Source organism: Artemia franciscana, chromosome 2 (assembly GCF_032884065.1).
Source record: "Artemia franciscana chromosome 2, ASM3288406v1, whole genome shotgun sequence".
NCBI lineage: Eukaryota > Metazoa > Arthropoda > Branchiopoda > Anostraca > Artemiidae > Artemia > Artemia franciscana.
In genome coordinates this window covers 47,248,750-47,261,239 of record NC_088864.1, presented here as the reverse complement: position 1 = coordinate 47,261,239, position 12,490 = coordinate 47,248,750, and the positions used below count along the sequence as shown (strand labels likewise).

Genomic DNA, 12,490 nt, shown 5'->3' with positions numbered 1-12,490 from the left:
AGCATCTAAGACATGAGATCTTTCTATATATCAAGTTTCATTAAGATCCGATCACCCATTCGTAAGATAAACATACCTCAATTTTCATGATTTTGCCTCCCTCCAGCCCCCCCCCCAGATGGTCGAATCGGTTAAACGACTGTTATCAAGTCGATTGTGCAGGTCTCTGACACCTCTACCAATTTTCATCGTCCTAGCACGTCCAGAAGCACTGAACTCGCCAAAGCACTGTAAATCTCCCCCTCCCAACTCCCCCAAAGATAGTGGATCTGGTCTGGTTATGTCGATCATGTATCTTGGACTTTTGGCTATTCTTCCCATCAAGTGTCATCCTGATCTCTTCAGTCTAAGCGTTTTCCCAGATTTACGGTTTCCCCCTTCAACTCCCCCCAATGTCACCGGACCGGTCGGGATTTAGAATAAGAGCTCTGAGACATGAGTTCCTTCTAAATATCAAATTTCGTTAAGATCCGATAACCCGTTCGCAAGTTAAAAATACCTCATTTTTTTAATTTTTCCGAATTAACCGTCCCTCCACTCTTCCCCAGATGGTCGAATCGGGGAAGTGACTATTTATAATTCAATCTGGTCCGGTCCCTGATATGCCTGCCAACTTCCATCATCCTAGCTTATCTGGAAGTGGCCGAACTAGCAAAACCGGGACCGACAGACAGACCGATCGGAAATTGCGATCGCTATATGGCACTTGACCGACGGGCCAGTGCCGTAAAAACTGGTTAAGAAGATTGGCAGTGCTCAAGTAAAATCGTTCACGCGTCCCTTCTTTTGGATTGGAGCAATATAGCCCAGCTTCCAGCACGACGGGTAACATCCGGAATTACTAATATCATTAAAAATACTAACAAGAGGTATTGATAGTATGTCAGGGAATGCTTTTATGAGATCAATTGGAATGTCAATGGGACGAATACTAATTTTTTTCAGTTTCTGTATTTTTTTCTATTATTTGCTTCCCTGAAATTTCCGGGATTTTATCTTTTGGAGTTTCAGGGATTAGCTGGTTTTTCGAGAGAGAGGGGAAAGTTTGCACAATGCTCGCTAGGTGTTTATTAAGCTCATTGGCTGTCTGCTCAGGCGGTTCATCCAGAAGAAAATCAAGGGTCTTGTATGAGCGATCTCCTATTCCTTTCACTTTCTTAGACCCTTGCTGAGGTTTTCTCTGTTTTAAGTATTTCTTTTGCTCTGAATTTCTTTCTTTATTTGTTTACGGAGGGTTAAGGCTTCCTCTTTCTTTCCGAGGCAAAAAGTTTTAGTTTCAAATGAATTAGTCCTTATTTTTTTTATTAATATAAGGTTTGTCTGAGGAACACATCTTCTTGGCAACCCCTGAGAAACTATTTTGGTAATTTGTCATTAATTTTGTTTGAAACAATTTAACCTTTGAATTTACACACGACGAAACATCATCCCAACTCTCAGACGTAATCCAAAATCAAAAAGACCTTGATTTGTTATTGGCGGGTACGAAAATTCAGAAACGGAGTAATTTGTTTCGAAAACTAGCAGTGGTTTCAAATTCAGCATGAAATGATAGCTACCACTGAGGGGACGGGAGGGTTGTTGGAATATTGTAAAAGGTTTTAAGGTTGGTGCAAAATAACATCCAAACTGTTTCCACCTTTTGGAGGAAGGAAATCAATAATTTGCTTAAGCTTCTGATCTTTGCACAGGAAATTAAGATTTAGTTCGTTTGCGTCTCCTGCTATAAAGATGCCGGTATTTGAATACTTTGTCGTCAAAAAATCAAGACTTGCTTGTGGCCTGTCTTAGAAATTACAACAAGAATAAGCATTCAGTCCGGATGAATAATAAAATGAGTAAATTATTAAATTAGTGCAAGGAAGCGGACTATTTATTACAGGGTAATTTTTGCAGGTGGAAACTCTTAAACCAGAGTTACACTGGCAGGGTAGCCAGGGGGAGATAAAGTGCAAAGGATGGGGGAAAGGTTTTCTGGTGATCCGGGAATAAGTCAAATTGGGAGTGTTCTTTATACGGAGGGATGGGAAGGCATGATGATTCTGGGAGAAGGAACTACGGTGAAGGGTGTCTGAGAGGAGAGGGGCCTGGTTTGTTTTGACAAATAACGGGTGGAGTCCAGAACCAGTCAGTAACTTCTTGGACGCATGGAGAGGAACGGAATCGAAAGGAAATGGTTTTTTGGGAGGAATGTAAGTCAGGGGGGAGGGTTTGGGGTGGTCAAAGTGAGTAAAGTGATTTTTGGGGTTGGGTTGACTGGACACGTGTAAGTACTTGGGGCGGAGGATTGTCTCGAGAGATTGATTTATGGGTATACTGCTCTGCATCGGGTATGCAGAGGGTTAAGGCTGAACGTTGAATGTAACACGATCTAGGGGAGGAGGGTGGTCGTGAATACTTTCGGTGCCGCCCTGAAAAAGTTGGGTTTTAAACATACCCTCCACCCCTGATGATGCATGAGCAATTTTACACGATTTATCAATACAAGATAAAACAGAACAGAGGTCAACATGATCAGAAATGCACCTATCAGAAACAGAGATTCCCGAAATAACATGACGACAAATATGTAGAAACTTGCAGAAACCACTATTAAAATGATTACAGATCACAGTTTTCTTTCTGCTCATTTTTACATTTCTTTTCCTTTTATCCTCCACTTTCGTAATTTTTCCGAAAATAATAACAATATCATCGTCTGATAATGACTTCTCAATACCCTTGCTGTTCCTTTCATTTGGTTCATTATCACCTGATAATTTATATAACAAACAGGAGGTCACTGAACCATCCACGAACTCACGAACGTCATCCGTGGTCATACTACAAGTAGGCATTTCTATGCTCTCTTGGGATATTTTGTAGTTTACGCTGGAGTTACTGAACTTTGATAATTGATCCCCTAGTGTAGTAAAAATAGCATCGTTTTTTTAAGTCCTTTTGTAATTTGGTGATTTTTGATTTTATGGTCACTTGATTATTTTGTAGAGTTTAAATTTCATCTTCCATTAGAAGGCGATGGGAATTATGGGAGTTGATATCTTTACTTAGTTTTTTAATTTCCAGATCACGTTCATGGAGAATATCGTTATGCTTTTTTGGTCATTAAGAAATATGTCAACTTGTTTTTATTTTTCAAATCTTCTATGACTGCTTCATGGTCTAAATTCTTCTCGAACTGTGAATTGTGTTTAGCTCGGAGATTAGCAAGCTGTTTGATATATTTAATGCACTCATCACAAGAGGGGACTTGGGAAACTTGATTTTTTTAAACTGAATTTGGGGTTGTTGATTTTGTGACAGACTTGGGTGTTCAGCGTCCCCTCTCCAAAATTTTGGAAAGAGAAAACTGAAACCCAAACTTAAGAATTGAAAATTCTACATTGTGTCACGCCAAGACGACCCACAAAGAACACCCACAAGACTGTACATAGAGTTTAATTATATCCTTAAATCTGACTTAGTTGACATGAATTAAAAGTTTTAACTCCTATTTTGTTTTTTAGGTTCCTTATTCATAATGTGAAACGAGCCTATGAGCTTCAGTCTTTCTTTCTGGATAGTAACCAGCCTGAGCATGTTCGAGTTTTTGCTTGCGAAGCCTTTGCGCTACTAGGAAAGAAGGTTGTTGACAAAAAAGGCTTTGTTGATATGCTCTTCAAAGATGTTAGCAAACATCCTGAGGTTAGCTATTTATTTCCTCGAATAAAAGTTGCATTGAACACAATTCCTCTACATGGATAAAAAAGGCCTTTTTATTTCAGTTGTTTATTTTTTGTTCATTTGACTATTAATTCTTTGTTTAGTTGGGGAGGGTCCTTTCTAAGGAACTAAGTTGAGAATTACTAAATTAACGGCAAACTTTAGCTTCTGAACGGCTCAGTTGTTGTGCTACTGCGGAAAGAGTTAAAAGGCTTCAATGTTTCTGTGCAAAAAAAAAAAAAAAAAAAAAAAAAAAAAAAAAAAAAAAAAAAAAAAAAAAAAAGAGAGAGAGAGAAAATCAGAACAAATAGTTTGAGAATTTTAAAGCTAAAAATGAAGGATTTTCGGTATGCAGGTTGACTGTCATTAGGGAACATTTCAACTTTTTTTTCGCAGGTAATAGTCACCTCAAAAAAAAAATAGAAGACCTGGGCTTGTCTAGACTTAGAATTTTAGCTTCCATGCATTTAAAGACTTACCGAAGGCTCATTTTAGAGATAAGATTTAGCTGGGGCTCTCTTTGTTGCTAGACAGACTCAGACCTTTCTTCGTAATTGAGAGGATGACAATATGAGACAAGATCAGATTAGTGTTTTGAAAGACAAAATAAGAGGTCGTGTATACAAACACACCAGAAATCAAATAAACGAACAACAATGATTTTCGAAATAATTAAAATATAAGTTACATCTTTTATCTAAAAAACTGAGACTGTATAGAATAAATACACGTTATACCGATTTGAAAGTTTAAAGGGGTTTATAACTTCAGTAGTAAGGTACACACTGAAACCAAAATAAGCCGATACCAATTGTGAGACATATAGGGGAGTTTTAAGCAAAAGTCGGCTGTTAGCTCATAATCATCTTTGGCAATGGGGGGCTCACAACTTTTGCTAGTTGGTGTACCTATTATTTGTTTCCGGTGTATTTTGATGGGAAGACCAATTTAGTTCCAGTGGTAAGACATGCAGGGGACTTATAAGTAATAATCGGCTGTTAGGCTACAGTCATCTTCAGTGATGAGGGGCTTGCAACGTTTGCTTGTTGCAATTAGGGGTTTGCAACTTTTGCGAGTTGGTGTACCTAGTATTTATTTTAAGATCCTTACAGATTAACAACTTCAGCGTTTAATCGAAGTGAAAAAACAAAGGCAAAGTGTTGCTCTCGCAACACTTTACTCGGCGAAGCCGTACAAAGGTTGCCGCAACACCTCACGTTGCCCATGCAACGTAGATCTAGTTTCTCTCGTGTTGTGCCTTAGACATAGGGCCGACATATCCACTGAATTCTATTCCACTGTCTTAAAAAAAATCTTATTGTTTCTTCTTTGTGTTTGTAAGAATGGCGGACTCTGTGAAACTCAAAAGAATCAAACTCAAGGGAAAAATAGGATATATTATGATTTTCACACATTTTACCCAAAGTATCCATTAAATTTTTAAGTAGTTCACTAATTTTTTTCTGTTCTGGCGTCTCTGGTTTTCTGTTCTGGCGTCTCTGATTTTTAGTGTTTATTTATTTTAACGATATTTTCGGAGATCATACGACTAAGTTAATGTATCTATTCGGGGCGTTTTTGATAGTACTCTTAAAGGTACTGGTATTAAAAGGCGTAAATAGGATAGTATTAAAAGGCTATTATAATTTTCACCACTTCTCATATCATATTCTAAGTCTGTAATTTAGTTGTCTATTTTCCTTTGGGCACATAAGAATCTTAGATAAGATTTACTCGTTATGGATTAAATATACAATAAATATATGACTACTTCCCACAAAGGCTGTTGTTCATAGAAACGCCAACCTAAGCGAAGTATCAATTAAAACACGAAAGACAAGGCCCAAGTGAAGTGACTCGTTGAGCAATGCTAATTAACTAATTACTAATTTATCAAACAGTTCGTGGTAACGAACTGTAGTAAGGAGCGACCCGGCTCAATAGTAACCAAAACTCTAAAAAAATGAATTTGGATATCAATAGCTACATCAAAAGAATCGTATCTTAATGCTGATTTTAAATATATACGTTTCATTAAGTTTAGTCATACCCATCAAAAGTTACGAGCCTGAGAAAATTTGCATTATTTAAGAAAATAGGGGGAAACACCCCCTAAAAGTCGTAGAATCTGAACGATAAAGTTAACGATAAAGAATCTTTACGCTAAAGTTTGACTCTTTGCCACAATTCTACTTTTTAAAACAATTAAAAGCTTTGGCGTAAAGAGCGAGGGATTGCGGAGGGGACAACCCATTTCATATACGGAATAATTTCTGTTTGTTTTAAGTTTTAATGTCGCTCCTTACTTTCAGCTAAAAAAATTAATTTTTTTTATTTAATTATATATAATAAATACATATTATATATATATATATATATATATATATATATACTAGCTGTTGGGGTGGCGCTTCGCGCCACCCCAACACCTAGTTGGTGGGGGCGCTTCGCGCCCCCCCCAAGCCCCCCCCGCGCGCGTAAGTCGTTACGCGCCATATTAGTTACGCGCCATTGTAGTTGTGTCCCTATGTCCCACCTGTGAATATAGATATATATATATATATATATATATATATATATATATATATATATATATATATATATATATATATATGTTTTTAACTACGTAAAACTTGCGAATATACAACATTCTTTGCTGTCCCATTGTCTGTGCATATAAATAGATTGTCAGGTTTACCGACTCTTGAACATGCAACATATAATGGTCCATGGGAAAACAATCCGTATTCAGATCTATACCTCATGATTCTAATGATTGCCCTTGAGCTTTGTTGATGGTGATTGCTAATCGACCATTCCCTGAGTCGCCATCGTCATTTATATATCCCCCTGTGCACCCCGGCGTCCCCTTTGTAGTTATGTCCCTGTGTCCCGGTCGTCATTTATATTCCCTGTGTCCCGGTCGTCATTTGTGTCCCGGTGTTCCAGTCTGTGATTTCTCTTTGAGTGTCCCGGGCGTCATTTATATTCCTTGTGTTCCGGTGTCCCGGTCGTCATTTATATCCCCCTGTGCCCCCCGGCGTCCCCATTGTAGTTGTGTCCCTGTGTCCCGGTCGTCATTTATATTCCCTGTGTCCCGGTCGTCATTTGTATCCCGGTGTCCCGGTCTGTATATACATTCGTTTTTTAGTTTTGTTTTTCTCCTTTATTTTTTTCCTTTTTTCTTTTTTTTCTTTTTTAGTTTATTTAGATTTTTAGATTTTTTAGTTTTTTTATTAGTTTTTAGTTTTTTGTAGTTTTTACCATTTTTTTAGTTTTTTTAGTTTTTTTTTTTACTTATGTCCTGGTCGTCATTTATACTCCCTGTGTCCCGGTCGTCATTTGTGTCTCGGTGCTTTGTTGATTGCTAATTTATATTATATTTATATTTATATTTTTTATATTTATTAATATTTTTTTAGTTTTCTTTTTCTCTTATTTTTCAGTTTTTTCCTTTTTTTTAGTTTTTTCTTTTTTAGTTTTTAGTTTTTTTTTGTTTTTTACCTTTTTTTAGTTTTTTTAGTTTTTTTAGTTTTTTAGCTTTTTTAGTTTTTTTATTAGTTTTTAGTTTTTTTTTAGTTTTTGCCTTTTTTTAGTTTTTTCAGTTTTTTTTAGTTTTTAGTTTTTTACCTTTTTTTTAGTTTTTTTTAGTTTTTTAGCTTTTTTAGTTTTTTTTCTTTTTAGTTTTTTTTGTAGTTTTTACCTTTTTTAGTTTTTTTTCTTCTTTTGTATTAGTGTGAAATAATTCAGACGTCATATGCGGACAAACACGACGTCACTCGACAGACAGACAGACAGACATAACCCACAAACAACTTATTTTTATATATATTTATTCATATTTTTTTAGTTTTCTTTTTCTCTTTTATTTTTCAGTTTTTTCCTTTTTTTTAGTTTTTTTCTTTTTTAGTTTTTAGTTTTTTTTTAGTTTTTTACCTTTTTTTAGTTTTTTTTAGTTTTTTTAGTTTTTTAGCTTTTTTAGTTTTTTTATTAGTTTTTATTTTTTTTGTAGTTTTTGCCTTTTTTTATTTTTTTCCGTTTTTTTTTAGTTATTAGATTTTTACCTTTTTTTAGTTTTTTTTAGTTTTTTAGCTTTTTTAGTTTTTTTTTCTTTTTAGTTTTTTTTGTAGTTTTTACCTTTTTTAGTTTTTTTCTTCTTTTATATTAGTGTGAAATAATTCAGACGTCATATGCGAACAAACATGACGTCACCTGATCCATCCACAGATCCACACACAGACAACTTATTTTTATATATATACTAGCTGTTGGGGTGGCGCTTCGCGCCACCCCAACACCTAGTTGGTGGGGGCGCTTCGCGCCCCCCCCCAAGCCCCCCCGCGCGCGTAAGTCGTTACGTGCCATAATAGTTACGCGCCATTGTAGTTGTGTCCCTATGTCCCACCTGTGAATATAGATAGATATATATATATATATATATATATATATATATATATATATATATATATATATATATATATATATATATATATATATATATATATATATATATATATGGTTTTAACTACGTAAAACTTGCGAATATACAACATTCTTTGCTGTCCCATTGTCTTTGCATATAAATAGATTGTCAGGTTTACCGACTCTTGAACATGCAACATATAATGGTCCATGAGAAAACAATCTGTATTCAGATCTATACCTCATGATTCTAATGATTGCCCTTGAGCTTTGTTGATGGTGATTGCTAATCGACCATTCCCTGTCCCGGTGTCCCGGTCGTCATTTACATCCCCCTGTTTCCCCCGGTGTCCCCGTTGTAGTTGTGTCCCTGTGTCCCGGTCGTCATTTATATTCCCTGTGTCCCGGTCGTCATTTGTATCCTGGTGTCCCGGTCTGTATATACATTCGTTTTTTAGTTTTGTTTTTCTCCTTTATTTTTTTCCTTTTTTTTTCTTTTTTAGCTTATTTAGATTTTTAGATTTTTTAGTTTTTTTTATTAGTTTTTAGTTTTTTTGTCCCGGTCGTCATTTATATCCCCCTGTTTCCCCCGGTGTCCCCGTTGTAGTTGTGTCCCTGTGTCCCGGTCGTCATTTATATTCCCTGTGTCCCGGTCGTCATTTGTATCCCGGTGTACCGGTCTGTATATACATTCGTTTTTTAGTTTTGTTTTTCTCCTTTATTTTTTTCCTTTTTTTTTCTTTTTTAGTTTATTTAGATTTTTAAATTTTTTAGTTTTTTTATTAGTTTTTAGTTTTTTTTCTTTTTAGTTTTTTTGTAGTTTTTACCTTCTTTTTAGTTTTGTTAATTTTTTTTTTTACTTATGTCCTGGTCGTCATTTATACTCCCTGTGTCCCGGTGCTTTGTTGATTGCTAATCGAACATTCCTTTTGTCCTGGTCGCTTTCTCTTTGAGTGTCGTCATTTATTTTTTTCTTTTTTAGTTCTTTTAGTTTTTACCTTTTTTAGTTTTTTTTAGTTTTTTAGATGAAATTTTTTTTTAGTTTTTTCCTTTTTTCTTTTTAGTTTTTTATTGGTTTTTACCTTTATGTTAGCTTATTTTTCAGTTTTTTAGTTTTTTTTTATTTTTTATTTTTTTTAGTTTTTTACCTTTTTTTAGTTTTTTTAGTTTTTTTAGTTTTTTTAGTTTTTTAGCTTTTTTACTTTTTTTATTAGTTTTTAGTTTTTTTGTAGTTTTTGCCTTTTTTTAGTTTTTTCAGTTTTTTTTTTAGTTTTTTATTGGTTTTTACCTTTATTTTAGCTTATTTTTCAGTTTTTTCCTTTTTTTTAGTTTTTTTTAGTTTTTAGTTTTTTTAGTTTTTTACCTTTTTTTAGTTTTTTTAGTTTTTTTAGTTTTTTAGCTTTTTTATTTTTTTTTATTAGTTTTTAGTTTTTTTTTGTAGTTTTTGCCTTTTTTTTAGTTTTTTTAGTTTTTTAGCTTTTTTATTAGTTTTTAGTTTTTTTTTGTAGTTTTTGCCTTTTTTTAGTTTTTTTAGTTTTTTAGCTTTTTTATTTTTTTTATTAGTTTTTAGTTTTTTTTTGTAGTTTTTGCCTTTTTTTAGTTTTTTCAGTTTTGACGTCACCTGATCCAGTTTTTTCAGGTGACGTCACCTGATCCACGATCCACAGATCCACAGACAACTTATTTTTATATATATAGATAGTTTTTTTTTTTTACTTATGTCCTGGTCGTCATTTATACTCCCTGTGTCCCGGTGCTTTGTTGATTGCTAATCGAACATTCCTTTTGTCCTGGTCGCTTTCTCTTTGAGTTTCGTCATTTATTTTTTTCTTTTTTAGTTCTTTTAGTTTTTACCTTTTTTAGTTTTTTTTAGTTTTTTAGAGGAAAATTTTTTTTAGTTTTTTCCTTTTTTTCTTTTTAGTTTTTTATTGGTTTTTACCTTTATTTTAGCTTATTTTTCAGTTTTTCCTTTTTTTTATTTTTTTTTATTTTTTATTTTTTTAGTTTTTTACCTTTTTTTAGTTTTTTTAGTTTTTTTAGTTTTTTAGCTTTTTTACTTTTTTTATTAGTTTTTAGTTTTTTTTTGTAGTTTTTGCCTTTTTTTAGTTTTTTCAGTTTTTTTTTAGTTTTTAATTGGTTTTTACCTTTATTTTAGCTTATTTTTCAGTTTTTTCCTTTTTTTTTAGTTTTTTTTAGTTTTTAGTTTTTTTAGTTTTTTACCTTTTTTTAGTTTTTTTAGTTTTTTTAGTTTTTTAGCTTTTTTATTTTTTTATTAGTTTTTAGTTTTTTTTTGTAGTTTTTGCCTTTTTTTAGTTTTTTTAGTTTTTTAGCTTTTTTATTAGTTTTTAGTTTTTTTTGTAGTTTTTGCCTTTTTTAGTTTTTTTTAGTTTTTTAGCTTTTTTATTTTTTTTATTAGTTTTTAGTTTTTTTTGTAGTTTTTGCCTTTTTTTAGTTTTTTCAGTTTTGACGTCACCTGATCCAGTTTTTTCAGGTGACGTCACCTGATCCATCCATCCACAGACAGACAGACAACTTATTTTTATATAGATAGATATATATATATATATTTATATATATATTTTAATACTTTTTATAAGTATTTAAATATATATTAATGCTTTTTATAGTATTAATATATAGTTAAAATATGTTATATAATTTTATATAAATACTTATATATTCATATAATATACATAAAATATATTACTATTATATGTAAAGTAGTTAGATAGATCGTGATTATTAAAAATTTACATATAGTATATATGTAAAATGTACTATATTACATATAAAATACTGTATTTAAAATAGTAGCACATAATATAATGATTATATATATATGAATATATATATATATATATATATATATATATATATATATATATATATATATATATATATATATATATATATATATATATATATATATATATGTGTAAGTTTAAACAAAAAGCTCCATAGTTGCTCCGAAGTCTACTTTCCTTTTTTTTTCTTCAATATATCAAAATAAAGGTCTTTACAATGGAATCATAAAGCTTAGCTTCATGATCCTAGGACTGACAAAGTATAATAAATTATTAATTAGTAGGCTTCTAACTAAAATGGTGGATTGTGTGAAATCCAAAGGAATTCTAGAAGTTAGAAGCCGGTTTGGCAAAATTGGTTTTATAATCTCCACATTCAACCCTCTTACGAATCTAAGTGTCTTGATCTGTGGGTTTTGAACATGTTGGAACACGGAGGATTTGGGGAGGTATAATGGTTGAACACGAATAGAGGTATTTTAATGTATGAAATTTCAAAGAAACAAGAGAAAGTTTTCGTTCAAAAAACATTTCTAAGAGATTCATGGGTTCTTATGGCTTTCCAGTTAATAACAAGCATTAATATGAAAATAAAACGGATAAAGGGAAGCTAACTAAATATGAAAAGAATTAAAATATTTAGCTTTATGACAATAAAAATACTGCACACGACAGAAACGTATTCAAGATTTTGACAGAGTGGGTATCAGTCATGGAAAGGTCATATTAGATGTTTTAAATCCGCCAATTACCCAAAACGTCCCTATTTTGTACAATTTGTTAATAATATTATAAATGAATTAAAGCAGCTAAAACAAAATGGTAAAATCACCCCACAATTATACAATAAATTTTTTCCCCGTGGTAGTTTCTGTCCCAAACTCTACGGTTTACCAAAAATACATAAACAAGGTATTCCCTTAAGACCTATCGTAGCATGTACTAAAGCCCCCGCTTCCAATATTGGGAAATGGCTTTGCACAGCTTTCAAACCTTAATTGTATTCCCAAAATTCCAATATTCGTAATTCGGCAGATTTAGTTAAAAAACTTAGTAACACAAGTATTTCTGAAAACAAAATAGTTAGTAGTTTGGACATTGTTTCCATGTATGCGAATATAGATGGGGCTACCTCTGAGGAATTATTAAAAAACAAAATAGAAGAAAATTACCACTTAATTGAGGCTTCAGCAACAGGAATTTATTGTGAATTTTTAATGACTCTAGTTAAAATTTGTAATAAGTTTTCTATGTATTTTCAGTTTTGCGATTCTTTTTATCAGCAAAAAAATGGGTTACCCTTGGGGGCACCTTTATCCGGGCTACTGGCAAATATTTGGACATTAAAATTGGTCATTAAATTCTTATTTTTTAAAACACGTCTATGGGGGGTCGCTATATGGAAGACGTAATTTCACTTTGGAATTATGGGGAAGCTGAACTTCGGGGTTTCTTAGATCATCTTAATACTTGTGACCGAAATTTGCAGTTCACCCTAGAAGTTGAAATTGAAAGTAAACTACCGTTTTTAGATGTGTTAATTATTCGTAATACTGATAAAC

At 32.5% G+C, this 12,490-nt stretch overlaps 1 protein-coding gene across 1 annotated transcript in view; it reads left to right on the top strand.

Moving 5' to 3' along the window:
- The window catches only part of LOC136042909 (small subunit processome component 20 homolog), a 127,803-nt gene that overhangs the window by 19,397 nt on the left and 95,916 nt on the right, over nt 1-12,490 (top strand). Inside the window, exon 4 of the mRNA XM_065727837.1 lies at nt 3,507-3,684. Coding sequence (XP_065583909.1) covers nt 3,507-3,684 — 178 coding nt within the window. The remainder of the gene's footprint in view (nt 1-3,506; nt 3,685-12,490) is intronic.